The sequence below is a fragment of the Moschus berezovskii genome, chromosome 27 (genome assembly GCF_049115385.1).
Source record: "Moschus berezovskii isolate FMDL1 chromosome 27, NW_MosBer_1.0, whole genome shotgun sequence".
Classification (NCBI taxonomy): domain Eukaryota; kingdom Metazoa; phylum Chordata; class Mammalia; order Artiodactyla; family Moschidae; genus Moschus; species Moschus berezovskii.
The window spans coordinates 23,076,821-23,094,142 of NC_142486.1; the positions used below are offsets into that span (position 1 = coordinate 23,076,821).

The 17,322-nt window shown below is 42.1% G+C and overlaps 1 protein-coding gene across 2 annotated transcripts in view; it reads right to left on the minus strand.

Annotated features, from left to right (window-relative positions):
- Positions 1 to 139: 139 nt before the first annotated feature.
- LDAF1 (lipid droplet assembly factor 1) overlaps positions 140 to 17,322 on the minus strand; it is a 32,103-nt gene continuing 14,920 nt past the window's right edge. Inside the window, exon 5 of one of the 2 annotated variants that reach the window (XM_055409626.2) lies at positions 140 to 3,781. In XM_055409626.2, the coding sequence (XP_055265601.2) occupies positions 3,778 to 3,781 (4 nt within the window). In that variant the 3' untranslated portion in view covers positions 140 to 3,777. Of the gene's footprint in view, positions 3,782 to 11,619; positions 17,295 to 17,322 lie in introns of those variants that run through there. The other variant, XM_055409625.2, reaches the window with a different exon arrangement.

Consider the following 17,322-nt stretch of genomic DNA (forward strand, 5'->3'; position numbering starts at 1 on the left):
ACTCTTGCCCAGTTAAAACTGGTTGAGACCACCAACACTCAGCCAGGCCTGTGCAAGTATCTGATGGGTGACATTCTGATGTCAAAAAGCTAAAAACTCCATTTTCAGATCATGTTAGTGCCACCATTTTCTGAGTATGTGTCCCACGAAGAAGCTTGTGACTCAGACATGCCTGTGCAGAGCACTGATTATCTCACCTTTTTCCTGCCTCCCATCACCTTCTCCTGTACCTTCGACCACCCTATACTCTCCACACATCAATACCCCAAGCCTCTTGCCTTTGAGGAGACAGGACCTGAGATTTGTTCTTTTATCTCCTTGCTTGGTTGCCTTGTGAATAAACTCTTTCTCTGCTGTAAACTTTTCAGCGTCTCAGCACTTGTTGGGCAAACAAAACCAGTTCAGTAACAGCTTTGCCAGAAACTGGTGAGCAACACACAGAAACTCAGGTCCTGCTCCATGCCTACAGACTCAGAGTCTACCTTTTAACCCCTTGAACACATGGACATTAACATTTAAGAAGCACAGTTTATGGCTGCCCTGGAAATCTCTGCCCTCTTCCTTAAGCCCTCTCCTTCCTTCCAAGAGAAGGCACCTTTAGAGTTTGAGCTCCACTTCTCCATTCTCTCCTATGAATAAAAGCTTGTCTTGATTTGCTGGTGGCTCAGACAGTAAAGCGTCTGCCTACAGTGTAGGAGACCTGGGTTCTATCCATGGGTCAGGAAGATCCCCTGGAGAAGGAAGAACTCTTGCCTAGAAAATCCCATGGACGGAGGAGCCTGGTAGGCTATGGTCCATGGGGTTGCAAAGAGTCAGACATGACTGAGTGACTTCACTTTTGCTTGCAAAAAAAATGAAAAAACAAAAAACACAGTCTAAAACTTCTTCCAGTCCTCAAGGTACTGTTGCTTCTCAGTTGAGCCACCTTCAGATCGCCTGATGTGAGTGCCCTCTACTGGCTTAGAAGTTAAGCACGTCCTTTAGGAAACACTTCTGTTGCATTTCCCTCTGCTGGTTTTTTAGGGTTTTCAAATGGGGCTTGGAGCTCCTAAACAGGGCCATAAGGACTACTAGAGCATATGTATGAGGCTTGAGTCTCCTCCTGAGTTTTGGAAAGCTGATCAATGTCTACAGCCAGAGCAGTGGAGCCCACACCCCCTCTAGCTCAGATGGCTCTGATTCCCAATTGCCGAGTAGTCTGCCTTCCTGATCTTTCATCCTTGCCACTTCTGCTTTAACCGAAAGCAGGAAACAAAGGAAGAGTGCCTGAGGGAGCCAGGTGACGGTGGATTCCTGGCTTAACCACTAGATATCTCTGAGACCTTCAGAAAATGACTTGCTTGCTCACCCAGTTTGTTCTGCTACCTGTTGACTAGTAAGGCATGGAAATGAGAAGAGAAGGATCTCTCAGAACTCTTATGAAAAGTCAGAGATCAAAACAGATGTGAAAACTCTTAGAAAACCTGAAATATTTCACAAATGTGAAGGTATGTATGTCCCTGAAACTACTAGTGTAACCAGCTGCTCTGGTGCAGAACTAGCCAACTCCAGCCCCACCCCAATCCAGAGCTGCTGTTACATGGCCTAATGCTCTTTATATAATTCTCATTATTTGTCTAGATCAGGGATTCTCAACCTGGGCACTGACATGTGGACCCAATAGTTCTTTGTTGTAAAGGGCTGTTCTGCACAGTGTCGAATGTTGAGCAGCATCCATGGCCCTGACCCACTAGATGCCAGCAGAATTCCTCCCAAACACACACACAGTCATGACAATCAAAAATGTCTCCAGACATTGCCAAATGTCCTGGAGTAGGGGTGGGCAAAGTCTCCCAAATAGATAACTGCTCTAGATTCAGTCTACTCAGGCTTTCTAGTCAATGCAAAATATTGTGCAAGAGTTTCTATATAGAAGGTTCTGGGGTACCCAAGGGGAAAGATAGATACTGTTTCCATTCCCAAAGCACTAGCAGAAAAGGGGCAGGTAGGGCAGGTGTGAGGAAGGAAAAATATAAGGGAATGGCAACAGACAAGAGACGATCTAGTCAAGCAAGGGTTTGATTTTTCTAGTGTTTTGTAGCACTTTTATAATTTAGAGATCACTTGCATCAGTTTCCCAATGACTCACATTGGGCAGAGTTCTTGTTACAGGCTGAGAAAATCAATGACCAGAGAAGCTATCATTCGCTTACCATGCCTGGTCCATGAGAGCCGTAAGTGTAGTAACAGGTACATAAGTGAGACATGACTTCTCTGGGGGATGAGCCTTGAGCTGGATCATGGAAGGTGGAAATGTTTGGAAACAGGATTTGTGGAGTGGGATATTCCAACATCATTGATCTTCGACTTCTGCCACACACACGATAGATAATAGATAATTCATCATAAAGACATATCCAAGAGGCATGCCAGATTTGGGTGTAATCCTCACCTCCTACCTCTTCCCCAAGAAGATAAAGAAAGAGCTTCAATAATTCATAATTGTCAGAACTCTTACCAGTCATGGCGTGTGTTATGTGTGTGTGTATGTATGCATTTGCACACATGCTTAATTACTCAGGTATATGTGTGTGTGCACACACATAATAAGTCACTCATGACATGTATGTGCTCACACACACTCATGTGTTTTGAGGGGTGCTGTGGCATAGGTAAGAGAAAGCAAGTTATTCTCAAGTTCCATCCCATTTCTAATGAAGTACCATTATTCATCCTCAACTTTGTGACAACTCACACCTGATCATACCTTGCCAGGCGTCACATCTGGGCTGCATCTCCTGTTCTATTCAGAGCAGATGGTAGAAGCCATACAGAGGTGGTGGTTGAAATAATACTTCTGTGTGCACAACTCTAGAGGGAACCACTGTTTATATTCCATTTTATGAGAACAGGGATCCCCAGAGTTACTTGACACAGCAGCAAAGTTTATAGGAACTGACAAACAATGTCTATGACACCATGGATACAGATCCCAGGACTTAAAGCAGGTGGAGGCCTTAATACCTAACAGGACATTGGTTACAAAGGTGGGCTCTTGAGTCAGGCGAGCTGGGCATGAATCCCACTTCTGCTTCTGTGTACCTTAAACAATTTAACAACTCAATTTTTCAGCTTCCTCATTTCTAAAGTTGGCAGTAGTGAAGATTAACTGAAAACATGTGTTGAAGTGTAGAGGGCTGAAGATAGCACTAACATATGGTAAAAACAAACACCTATATTTATACTGACAAATTAACATTCTGTCTGTATAAAATCAGTTTTTGTCCTCTGGGGATTAATTACCTTTTAATTTTAATTGATTTACCTTTCCAAATAAGAACATATTGAACTGCACCTAAAAGATCAACAATACCATTTTTCAGTTCAGTTCAGTTCAGTCGCTCAGTCGTGTCCGACTCTTTGCGACCCCATGAATCACAGCACGCCAGGCCTCCCTGTCCATCACCAAATCCTGGAGTTCACTCAAACTCATGTCCATCAAGTCGGTGATGCCATCCAGCCATCTCATTCTCTGTCGTCTCCTTCTCCTCCTGCCCCCAATCCCTCCCAGCATCAGACTCTTTTCCAGTGAGTCAGCTCTTCGCATGAGGTGGCCAAAGTATTGGAGTTTCAGCTTTAGCATCAGTCCTTCCAATGAACACCCAGGATTGATCTCCTTTAGAATGTACTGGTTGGATCTCCTTGCAGTCCAAGGGACTCTCAAGAGTCTTCTCCAGCACCACAGTTCAAAAGCATCAATTCTTCAGTGCTCAGCTTTCTTCACAGTCCAACTCTCACTTACCTAAGTATAATTGATACACAATATTATATTAGTTTCAGGTGTAAATCACTAAGTCAATGTCTTTGTGCATTATAAAATGATTATCACCATAAGTCTGGTTACCATTTATAACACATGAAGCTAATTCAGTATTACTGACTGTCTTCCTGATGGTTAACCTTACATCTCCATCAATGATACATTTGGAGTAACCAGGGAGTCCTACCATTCTTCCAAGCTTGGCTACCAATAGGGTTTTTACATTTTCATTTGTTTTTAACTAGAGGATAATTGCCCTTCCACTAGAGGATTGGAATAAAAACTGACCTTTTCCAGAACTGTGGCCACATCTGAGTTTTCCAAATTTGCTGCCATATTGAGTGTAGCACTTTAATAGCATCATCTTTAGGATTTGAAATAGCTCAGCTGAAATTCCATCACCTCCATTAGTTTTATCAGTAATAAGGCCTCCTAAGGCCCACTTGACTTCACAACCCAGGATGTCTGGCCTAGATGAGTGATCACACCATCATGGTTATCCAGGTCATTAAGACATCTTTTGTACAGTTCTGTGTATCCTTGCCACCTCTTCTTAACCTCTTCTGCTTCTGTTAGGTCCATACCTAACAGAAGGTTTCTGTCTTTCATTGTACTCATCTTTGCATGAAATATTCCCATGGTGTCCCTAATTTTCTTAATGAACCAAGAGCTTCCAGATGTACATGGTAGACTTAGAAAATGCAGAGGAATCAGAGATCAAATTGCCAACATATGTTGGATCATAGAAAAAGCAAGGGAATACCATAAAAATATCTACTTCTGCTTCATTGACTATGCTAAATCCTTTGACTGTGTGGATCACAAGAAAATGTGGAAAATTCTTAAAGAGATGGGAATACCATACCATGTTACCTGCCTCTTGAGAAACTTGTATGCAGGTCAAGAAGCAAGAGTTAGAACTGGACATGGAACAACAGACTGGTTCCAAATTGGGAAAGGAATATGTCATGGCTGTATATTATCACCTGCTTAGTACAGAGTACATCATGTGAAATGCTGGGCTGGATGGAGCACAAGCTGGAATAAAGGTTGCAGGGAGACATTAAATAACTCCAGATATGCAGATGACACTACTCTAAAGGAAGAAAGCGAAGAGGAACTAAAGGCCTCTTAATTAAGGAAAAAGAGGAGAGTGAAAAGGCTGGCTTAAAACTCAACATTCAAAAAACTAAAATCATAGTATCCAGTCCCCATCACTTCACAACAAGTAGACGGGGGAAAATGGAAACAGTGACAGACTTTATTTTCATGGGCTCCAAAATCGCTGAGGACAGTGACTGCAGCCATGAAATTAAAAGACACTTGCTCCTTGGAGAAAAGCCATGACAAACCTAAACAGTGTACTAAAAAGCAGAGACATCACTTTGCCAACAAAGATTCATCTAGTTCTTTGGGATTTTCATTCCAATCCCAAAGAAGGGCAATGCAAACTACTGCATAATTGCACTCATTTGCCATGCTAGCAAAGTAATGCTCAAAATCCTTCAAGTAGGCTTCAATAGTATGTGAAATGTGAACTTCCAGAAGTACAAGCTGGATTAGAAAAGGCAGAAGAACCAGAAATCAAATTGCCAATCTGTTGGATCTTAGGAAAACCTAGAGAATTCCTGAAAAACATCTATTTCTGCTTCATGGACTAGACTAAAGCCTTTGACTGTGTAAATCAAAACAAACTGTGGAAAATTCTTCAAGAAATGGGAATACCTTACCTGCCTCCTGCAAAACCTGTTTGCGGGTCAATTTGCAACAGTTAGAACCAGATATGGAAAATGGACTGGTTCAAAATTGGGAAAGGAGGATGCCAAGGCTGTATATTGTCACCCTGCTTATTTAACTCATATGCAGAGTGCTTCATGGAAATGCAGGGCTAGATGATGAACAAACTAGAATCAAGATTGTGGGGAGAAATATCAATAAACTCAGATATTCAGATGACACCACCCTTATGGCAGAAAGTGAAGAGGAACTAGAGAGCCTCTTGAGGAAAGTGAGAGTGAAAAATCTGGCTTAAAACTCAACATTCAAAAAACTAAGATCATGGCATCTGGTCCCATCACTTCATGGCAAATAGATGGGAAAACAATGGAAACAGTGACAGACCTTATTTTCTTGGGCTCCAAAATCACTACAGATGGTGACTGCAGCCATGAAATTAAAAGATGCTTGCTCCTTGGAAGAAAAGTTATGACCAACCTAGACAGCATATTAAAAAGTAGTGACATTATTTTGCTGAAAAATGTCCGTATAGTCAAAGCTATGGTTTTTCCAGTAGTAGTGTATTAATATGAGAGCTGGACAATAAAAAAGGCTGAGTGCTGAAGAATTGATGCCTTCAAACTGTGGTGCTGAGAAGACTCTTGAGAGTCCCTTGGACTGCAAGGAGATCAAAGCAGTCAATCCTAAAGGAAATCAGTCCTGAATATTCATTGGAAGGACTGATGCTGAAGCCCAATACTTTGGCCACCTAATGAGAAGACCTGACTCATTGGAAAAGATCCTGATGCTGGAAAAGATTGAAGGCAGGAGGAGAAGGGGATGACAGAGGATGAAATGGGTGGATGGCATCAGTGACCAATGGACATGAGTTTGAGCAAACTCATGGATTTGGTGAAGAACAGGGAAACCTGATATGCTGCAGTCTATGGGGTCTCAAAGAAAGTGACATGACTGAGCAACTGGACAACAATGGTATTCCCAGGAGTCATATGCAGATGTGAGTTGGACCTCAAAGAAGGTTAAGTGCTGAAGAATTGATGCTTTCGAATGGTGGTGCTGAAGACTCTTGAGAGTCCCTTGGACTGCAAGGAGGTCAAATCAGTTGTTCCTAAAGGAAATCAACCCTGAATATTCATTGGAAGGACAGATGCTGAAGCTGAAGTCCAATACTTTGACCACCTGGTGCGAACGGCTGACTCGTTGGAAAAGACCCTGATGCTGGAAAACATTGAGGGCAGGAGGAGAAGGGGACAACATAGGATGAGATGGTTTGATAGCATGATTAACTCAATGGAAATGAGTTTGAGCAACTCCAGGAGACAGTGAAGAATAGGGAGGCCTGGCATGCTGCAGTCCATGGGGTCACAAAGAGTCAGTCATGACTGAGCAACTTAACCACATGAGGATAATTGCTTTACAATATTGTGTGGGTTTCTGCCATATAGCAACATGAATCAGCCATAGGCATACATATGTCTCCTCTGTCTTGAATGTTCCTCCCACCTCCCATCCCATCCCACCGCTCTAAGTTGTCACAGAGCACCATCCTTGAGCTCCCTGCATCATATATCGAATTTCCACTGCTTTTACATATGGTAATGTATATGTCGGAAAAGGCAGTGGCACCCCATGGACGGAGGAGCCTGGTAGGCTACAGTCCATGGGGTCGCTAAGAGTCGGACACGACTGAGAGACTTCACTTTCACTTTTCATGCATTGGAGAAGGAAATGGCAACCCACTCCAGTATTCTTGCCTGGAGAATCCCAGGGACAGAGGAGCCTGGTGGGCTGCCGTCTATGGGGTTGCACAGAGTTGGACACGACTGATGCGACTTAGCAGCAGCAGCAGCAGCAGCAGTCTATATGTTTAAATGCTTCTGTCTCAATTTGTCCCACCCTCTCCTTCTTCTCCACAAGTTGGTTCTCTATGTCTGTGTCTCCACTACTGCCCTGCAGATAGGTTCATCGATACCATCTTTCTAAATTCCATATATATGTGTTAATATATGATATTTGTGGAGAAGGCAATGGCAAGCCACTCCAGTACTCTTGCCTAGAAAATCCCATGGACAGAGGAGCCTGGTGGGCTGCAGTCCGTGGGGTCGCTACTAGTCGGACACGACTGAGTGACTTCACTTTCACTTTTCACTTTCACACATTGGAGAAGGAAATGGCAACCCACTCCAGTGTTCTTGCCTGGAGAATCCCAGGGATGGCGGAGCCTGGTGGGCTGCAGTCTATGGGGTCGCACAGAGTCAGATGCGACTGAAGCGACTTAGCAGCAGCAGCAGCAGCATATGATATTTGTTTTTCTCTTTCTGACTTCCTACACTCTGTATAATAGATTCTAGATTCATCCACCTCATTAGAACTCACTCAAGTGCATTCCTTTTTATAGTTGAGTGATATTCCATTGGAAGGACTGATGCTAAAGCTGAAACTCCAATACTTTGGCCACCTCATGCGAAGAGTTGACTCACTGGAAAAGACTCTGATGCTGGGAGGGATTGGGGGCAGGAGGAGAAGGGGACGACAGGGAATGAGATGGCTGGATGGCATCACCGATTTGATGGACATGAGTTTGAGGGTACTCCGGGAGTTGGTGATGGACAGGGAGGCCTGGCGTGCCGTGATTCATGGGGTTGCAAAGAGTCGGACATGACTGAGCGACTGAACTGAACTGAATATTCCATTGTGTATATGTACCACAACTTTTTTATCCATCCATCAATGGACATCTAGACTGTTTCCATGTCCTAGATATAGTAAACAATGCTGTAATGAACACTGGGGTACATGTGTCTTTTTCAATTATGGTTTTCTCAGGGTATATGCCCAGGAGAGGGACTGCTGGGTCATACAGTTTTCCCCTTCATGAATCACAGCCTTATTGTGGCAAAGGTGCTTGCATAACTCAATGAAGCTCTGAGCCATGCTATGCAGGCCCACCCAAGATGGAAGGGTCGTAGGAGTTATGACAAAACATGGTCCACTGGGTGAGAGAATGGAAAACCACTCCAGTATTCCTGCCGTGAGAACCCCATGAACAATACAAAAAGGCAAAAATATACATATAACATCAAAAGATGAGCCCCCCAGGTTGGAAGGTGTCCAATATGCTACTGGGAAAAAGGGTACAGCAATTACTAATAACTCCAGAAAGAATGAAGCACCTGGGCCAAAGCGGAAAAGATGCTCAGTTGTGGATGTCTGATGGTGAAAGTAAAGTCTGATGTTGCAAAGAACAATATTGCATAGGAACCTGGAATGTTAGGTCCATGAATCAAGGTAAATTAGATGTGGTCAAGCAGGAGATGGCAAGAGTGAATATCAACATATTAGAAATCAGTGAACTAAAATGGATAGGAATAGGCAAATTTAATTCAGATGACCATTATATCTACTACTGTGGGCAAGAATCCCTTAGAAGCAATAGAGTAGCCCTCATAGTCAATAAAAGAATCCAAAATGCAGTACTTGGGTGCAATCTCAGAAACAAAAGAATGATCTTGGTTCATTTTCCAAGGCAAACCACTCAATATCAAAGTAATTCAAATCTATACCCCAACCACTAATGCTGAAGAAGTTGAAGCTGACCAGTTCTATGAAGACCTATAAGACCTTCTAGATCTAACACTAAAAAAGATATCCTTTTCACCATAGGGGATTTGGATGCAAAGTAGGAAGTCAAGAAATAACTGGAGTAACAGGCAAGTTTAGCCTGGAGTACAAAATGAAGCAGGGCAAAGGCTAACATGGTTTTGTCAAAGGAGCACACCGATCATAGCAAACACCTGTTTCCAACAATACAAGGGAAGACTCTACACATGGACATCACCAGATGATCAGTACCAAAATCAGATTGATTATATTCTTTGAACCCAAAGATGGAGAAGTTCTATACAGTCAGCAAAAACAAGACCTGGAGCTGACTATGGCTCAGATTAAGAGCTCCTTTTTGCAAAATTTAGGCTTAAGTTGAAGAAGGTAGGGAAAACCATTAGGGCATTCAGATATGACCTAAATTAAATCCCTTATGATTATATAGTGGAAGTGATGAATAGATTTAAGGGATTAGATCTGGTAGACAGAGTACCTGAAGAACTATTGACAGAGGTTCATAATACTGTACAGGAGGCAGTGATCAAAACTATCCCAGATAAAAAGAAATGCAAGAAGGCAAAGTGATTGTCTGAGGAGGCCTTACAGATAGCTGAGGAAAGAAGAAAAGTGAAAGGCAAGGGAGAAAGGGAAAGATACACCCAACTGAATGCACAGCTCCAGAGAATAGCAAGGAGAGATAAGAAGGCCTTCTTAAATGAAAATGCAAAGAAATAGAGGAAAACGATAGAATAGTAAAGACTAGAGATGTATTCAAGAAAATTGGAGCTATAAAGGGAACATTTCATGCAAGGATGGGCACAATAAGGACAGCAACTGTAAGGATCTAACAGAAAGAGAAGAAATTAAGAACAGGAGGCAAGAATACACAAGAGAACTATACCAAAAAGGTTTTTACGACCCAAATAACCATGATGGTGTGGTGACTTGCCTAGAGTCATATATCCTGGAGTGCGGAGTCAAGTGGGCCTTAGGAAGCATTACTGCGAACAAAGCTAGTGGAGGTGATGGAATTTCAGCTGAGCTATTCAATATTTAAAATCCTGAGAGATGATGCTGTTAAAGTGCAGTGGCCATAGGACTGGAAAAGTTCAGTTTACATTCCAGTTCCAAAGAAGGGCAGTGCCAAAGACTGTTCGTACTACCACACCATTGCACTCATTTCACAAGCTAGTAAGTTTATGTTCAAAATCCTTCAAGCTAGGCTTCTGAAGTACATGAACCAAAAACTTCCAGATATACAAGCTGGGTTTCAAAGAGGCAGAGTAACCAGAGATCAAATTATCAATATTCACTGGACCCTGGAGAAAGCAAGGGAGTTCTAGAAAAACATCTGCTTCAATTACTATGCTAAAGCCTTTGGCTGTGTGCTGTGTGGATCACAGCAAAACTGGAAAATTCTTAAAGAGAAGAAAATACCAGAACACCTCATCTGCTTTCTGAGAAACTGTATGTAGATTAAGAAGCAACAGTTAGAAACAGACTTGGAACAACGGACTGGTTCAAAATTGGGAATGGAGTACGACAGGGGTGTTTATTGTCACCCTGCTTATTAAACCTATATGCAGGGTACATCACCCGAAATGCCAGGCTGGATGAAGCACAAGCTGGACTCAAGACTGCTGGGAGAAATAGCAACAACCTTAGATATGCAGATGACAGCACTCTAACAGCAAAAAGCCTATTGATGAGGGTGAAAGAGAAGAGTTGCAAAAACTGGCTTAAAACTCACCATCATCCATTGGATCATAGAAAAAGCAAGAAAATTCCAGAAAAACATCTACTTCTGCTTCACTGACTACGCAAAAGCCTTTGACTGTGTAGATCACAGCAAACTGTGGAAAATTCTTAAGGAGATGGGAATACCAGACCGCTTCACCTGCCTCCTGAGATATCTGTATGCAGGTCAAGAAGCAACAATTAAACCAGACATGGAAAATGGACTGGTTCTAAAATGGGAAAGGAGTACGTCAAGACTGTATATCACCCTGCTTATTTAACTTATATGTAGAGTACATCATGTGAAATGACAGGCTGGATGAAGCACAAAGATTGCAGGGAGAAATATCAATAAACTCAGATATGCAGGCAGATGATACCACCCTTATGGAGGAAAGCGAAGAGGAACTAACGAGCCTCTTGATGAAAGTGAAAGAGGATAGTGGAAAAAGCTGGCTTAAAACTCAACATTCAAAAAATGAAGATCATGGCATCCAGTCCCATCACTTCATGGCAAATAGATGGGAAAACAATGGAAACAGTGACAGACTTTATTTTCTTGGGCTCCAAAATCACTGCAGATGGTGACTGCAGCCATGAAATTGAAAGACACTTGCTCTTTGGGAGAAAAGCTATGACCAACCTAGACAACATATTCAAAAGCAGAGACATTACTTTGCCAACAAAGGTCCATCTAATCAAAGCTATGGTTTTTCCAGTAGTCATTTATGGATGTGAGAGTTGGACCATAAAGAAAGCTGAGTGCTGAAGAATTAATGCTTTTGAACTGTGGTGCTGTAGAAGACTCTTGAGAGTCCCTTGGACTGCAAGAAGATCCAACCAGTCCACCCTAAAGGCAATCAGTCCTGAATATTCATTGGAAGGACTGATACTGAAGCTGAAGCTCCAATATTGACCACCTAATAAGAAGATCTGACTCATTAGAAAAGACCCTGATACTGGGAAAGATTGAAGGCAGGACAAGGGGACAACAGAGGATGAGATGGTTAGATAGCATCACTGACTCAATGGACATGAGTTTGAGCAAACTGCAGGAGTTGGTGATTGATAGGGAAGCCTGGCATGCTGCAGTCCATGGGGTCACAAGGAGTCAGACACAACCGAGCGACTGAACTGAACTGACTGAAGATGATGGCATTTGTCCCATCACTTCATGGCAAATAGAAGGGGAAAAAGTGGAAACAGTGACATTTTATTTTCTTGGGCTCCAAAATCACTGTAGATGGTGACTGAAGACATGAAATTAAAAGACACTTGCTCCTTGGAAATAAAGCGAAGGCAAACCTACATAGCATATTCAAAAGCAGAGATATCACTTTGCCAACAAAGGTCTGTATAGTCAAAGCTATGGTTTTTCCAGTAGTCATGTATGGATGTGAGAACTGGATCATAAAGAAGGCAGAATGTTGAAGAACTGATGCTTTCAAATAGTGGTGCTGGAGAAGACTCTTGCAAGTTCCTTGGACTGCAAGGAGATCAAACCAGTCAATCCTGAAGGAAGTCAACTGTGATGACACCTGAAGGACTGATGCTGAAGCTGAAGCTCCAATACTTTGGCCACCAGATGTGAAGAGCTAACTCATTGGAAAATAACCTTGATGCTGGGAAAGATTGAAGGCAGGAGGAGAAGGAGATGACAGAGGATGAGGTGGTTGGATGGCATCACTGATTCAGTGGACATGATTCTAAGTAAACTCTGGGCAAAAGTGGAGGACGGGGAAGCCTGGCATGCTGCAGTCCATGATGTCACAATCAGACACAACTTAGTGAATGAAAAAAAACACGGAAAATATTTTTTAATGGTAGTTTTATTTTTAGTTTTTTAAGGAATCTCCATACTATTCTCCATAGTGGCTGTATCAATTTACATTTCTTTTTTGTTTTTCAATTTACATTTCCATCAACAGTGTAAAAGGGTTCCCTTTTCTCCACACCCTCTCCAGCATTGTTTGTAGATTTTTTGATGATAGCCCTTCTGACTGGTGTGAGGTAATACCTCATTGTTGTTTTGATTTTTCTCTAATAATGAGTGATGTTGAGCATATTTTCATATGTTTATTAGTCATCTGTATGTCTTCTTCGGAGAAATGTCAGTTTAGGTCTCCTGCTCACTGATTGGGTTGTTTTTCTGGTATTGAGCTGAATGAGCTGCTTTTATATTTTGGAGATTAATCCTTTGTTAGTTGTTTCATTTGTTATTATTTTCTCCTATTTTGAGGGCAGTCTGTTCACCTTGCTCATAGTTTCCTTTCCTGTGCAAAAAATTTAAGTTTAATTGAGTCCCATTTATTTTTGCTTTTATTGCATTTCTCTGGGAGGTGGGTCATGGAAGATCTTGCTATGATTTATGTCAAAGAATATTCTGCCTATGTTTTCCTCTTAAGAATTTTACAGGCTTTGCTCTTACATTAGGTCTTTAAATCCATTTGAGTTTATTTTTGTGTAAGGTGTTAGGAAGTATTCTAATTTCTAATTTCATTCTTCTATACATAGCTGCCCAGTTTTCCCAGCACCACTTATTGAAGGGGCTATCTTTTCTCCATTGTATATTCTTGCCTTCTTTTGTCAAAGATAAGGTACCCAAAGGCATGTGGGTTTATCTCTGGGCTATTAACTATAGGCTACCTATGTGTTTCCATTCCATTCAAGTTTCAAATGACAGTGCACCATGCACTTTGACAACTCTTCTTTATGGGCCTATTCTGTGACAGGCACTCTGCTGGGTTCTGTATATTATTTTACTTCATTTGTTTGCCAAGGCCTCAGGCTCCAGGTACTGCGTCAGACAGAGCCTGAACTGCAAACTTTGATTTGTATGTCACATCTTGACAGAATTGGTGAATCATTTCAACCCTGAACCCTAATTCATTCACTCTAAAATCCAGAGGCTAAGGGAATATGGAGAATGAGAAGCCAGCAGGTATAGCTTGTGATATAAAGGACTTTTAAGTGCAATGGGAAAGCACCTTGTACCTTGCAGAGTTTGAAGCAAGGCTGTTTATGTGATCAGAAAAATGTCTTAAAATGATCTCTGGCCTACTCTCCAGATAGTATTCCATCAGAAGGCTGTGTAAAGCTCTCAGCACTGAAAATACTTCCAAATCTTGTATCCCCAGCCCAGACCTACTCTCTAAGCCATGGTTCATTTGACACTCTCTTGGTGTCAAAAAGGCGTATTTGACTTAATATGAGAAAAGCTCAGATGCCATCTCAGAAAATAGTATCACTGACTACCCACTGGCTTGAATTAAAAATTTAGGTGCCATCCTGTGTGCCCCTTTCCTTCACTGCTGCTGCTGCTAAGTCGCTTCAGTCGAATCCGACTCTGTGCGACCCCATAGATGGCAGCCCACCAGGCTCCCCCATCCCTGGGATTCTCCAGGCAAGAGTATTGGAGTGGGTTGCCATTGCCTTCTCTGCTTTCCTTCACTACCTACATGCAATTCATCACCAAATGCTGCTAGCTCTCCACGCTAGTGTAAACTATCCTCTGCTCTGGACCTCCGCAGACCTCCTAAATGGTCTTTTGACTCCCAATCCATCGGCCACAAGTGATCTTTAAAAATCTAAGTCTAATCTATGTCCCTCTTAATGCAAAGTGTGAAATTCTTTATCATCTTCCCTTTGCTCTTCGCTGTAAATTTCTTACCCTGTGAAGTCTTGCATGATGGGCTCCTGTCTCTCCTCCATTTACCCTTTTCTCACCAAGTCCAGTCACATTGATATCATTTCTTTTCCTTAAGCTCCTTCCAGTCTTGGGGCTTTGTGTTCCTGTGCCCTCTGCAGGGAATACCCCCAGCTCTTGGCATGGTGACAAATTCTCATTCTGTGGTTCAAAGAGAAGATTGATGTGGCTGACATGGCCTGCCCCGACTTTCTTTAATTCACTTATCATAATCTGATATTTTGTTTACTTGTTGTAGCAGGTAGACTATAAGCTGGAGTCCATGATTCCCATCCGTGATATGTGTTCCCTTGTGTGATCCCTCTTCTTAGTGTGAGGGGGACCCAATTGCTTCTAACCCACAGAACGTAATGAAAGTGACAGGCTGAATGTGATTATGTGTACATGATTATGTGTTATAGCATGTAACGTCCATCTTGCTTAGAGACCCTCTTCCTTGGTAGTTTTGAAAAAGCAGGCTGCCAGGTTATGAGCTTCTTTATGACAGGGATTGAGGAACCCAGCCCCAAAGCCTACAAGGAAATAGATGCAGCCAATGACTATGTGAGCTTGGATGTGAATTCCTTCCTGTTGCGCCTCAAAAGAGAACCCAGGCCTGACATCACTGTTATTGCAGTTGTGCAATGAACTCAGCTTAGAGAAGGCAATGGCAACCCACTCCAGTATTCTTGTCTGGAAAATTCCATGAACAGAAGAGCCTGGCAGGAGTCACAAAGAGTCGGACACAACTCAGTGACAAAACAACAAAGGACTCAGCTAAGCCAGACCGGTATTTCTAACATGCCAAAAAAAAAAAAAGGATAACAAATATGCTCTTTGTAAACTGTTATGCAACAAGAGATAATTAATACACTTAAGTGACTCCTACGTTAAAAAGTAAACTTCAGGCGGCCAAGGGCCTTTTCACTCTTCATTTCTGAAGCCCAGAACCCAGAAGGGTATTCAGTTTAGACAGCTAGTAGCAGATACTTGCATGTAAGTAGGAAACATTCAATAAACAGTAACTGTTAATATTATACTCCCATGTATTGGCAGGAATATGCAGTTCCTGTTCTCTATAATAGAATTGAAGGCACACCTTTAGGGACAGGTGTGGCTGACTGTCATGGGATACAGAAAAGTACCAAATTAATTAAGGGCTTCATGTTCTCCTAAATCAAACAGCAAGTATTTGCTTCTGTATGCCCTTTTTCTCTTGGGGTCAGATTGTCCTATCTCTAATACTCTAGTACTCCCACCTATGTAGAGTCAGGGGAGTTTACCCATTCCCTCTCCTGGTTCCTGAATGCACATATGTCCCAGCCCTGATCCGTCAGCATATTCCATCCCCCACTTTCCCCTGCACTTGGTTTGGGGTTGCCCACATGACCCAAGTCTGTCCAATCAGAGCCAAACTCAGAAAATCTGAATGTATTATTGGAAAACACCAGGCTCTTTGCCCAATATGGAGTGCTAACTATGAGGCTGATATAAAATTACAGCTGCTGGGACCTCCACATGGGGAGGGATTGTGTAAAAGTCATTTAACACTGAGAAAAGTGGTGCTGAGAGATGAAGAGAGAGAAATGTTTAAAGACATCACTTGAGCCCCTGGATCTAGCAGTGCCTAAAGACCCACCTCTTGGTTTTTTATTTCAATGAAATGAATCTCTTCCCCCTCTACTTCCATTTTTTAAAGCCAATTTGAGTTGAGTGTCTACCACTAGCAACTAAAAAAGCCTTATTACCCAGGATCTGCCATTAAATTGACACAGAAGGAATAAATGGGTATGATGTCTAGAGAGAATTCTGAAATAAAGAGTAAAGAAAAAAAGCTCATCTAAATAAATATTTAATAAAATACCATAGCAAATAAACTACTGAAGTAGAAATCCCATAGGATTTAAAAAATTTTTGTAGTTGTTTAGCATTTGCATAGAACTTTTTGAAGAAATGGCCTAACAAGACAACTTCCTTAATACAATACAAAAGTGTCAAGTGCAAATATTTTAAAGAGTAACAGTATTCAATGGTGGAAACGATACCTTTAGACTTAGAAAAAAAGCTCTTGGCCATAAGAATAAGTTTGGACTCTATTTTCTAACTTTGTCTGAGAGGCCATTATTCCCAAATGCTGTTTATCTTTCTGATAAAAGGCTCATAAGGCAGAAGAGCTTGCTCTGTTTCGGATTTTTCCCCCTACCTCTTTTTTCAAATGAGTGAAGAAATAAGCAGCTCTCGTTAAAAAGAAAGAAAAAGTAAAAACAATCTATGGTTACCCAAATTGGACTTCAGATACAAGATCTGAGCCTTCGGGAATCAGGTCACTGGCCTATAGAGGCTCAGGACCTTGCCCAGGTCAGGTCTGCATCTCTGGGGAGGAGATGAAAGCCTCGAAGAGCCACCAAGCCAATGGGATTCTTTGTTGATTCTCCTTGTGAGGGTGGGTCAGCTGATGGAACTGATCCAGTGCACAAGATCTCCAAAACTGTCTACTGTAGGACCCAACAAATAAGTGAAAAAGCTAGACGACACCTCTAGGAAGTGTTTACCCAGTCCCTTCTAAGTCATAATCCTAAGGGTCAAAGATGATCCAACAGTGTTCCAGAGGTGTTTGAATAAAACCTTTGGTTCCATTCAGCTGGTCACTCCTGGTAGAGTCCCTCTCCCTCTACGTGTGCAGACTTCATGGCCAGCGGACAGTCACCACTGGAGTTGTGTTGTGGCAACAGCCTGTTTGGTAACAAGAGGAAATGATTAG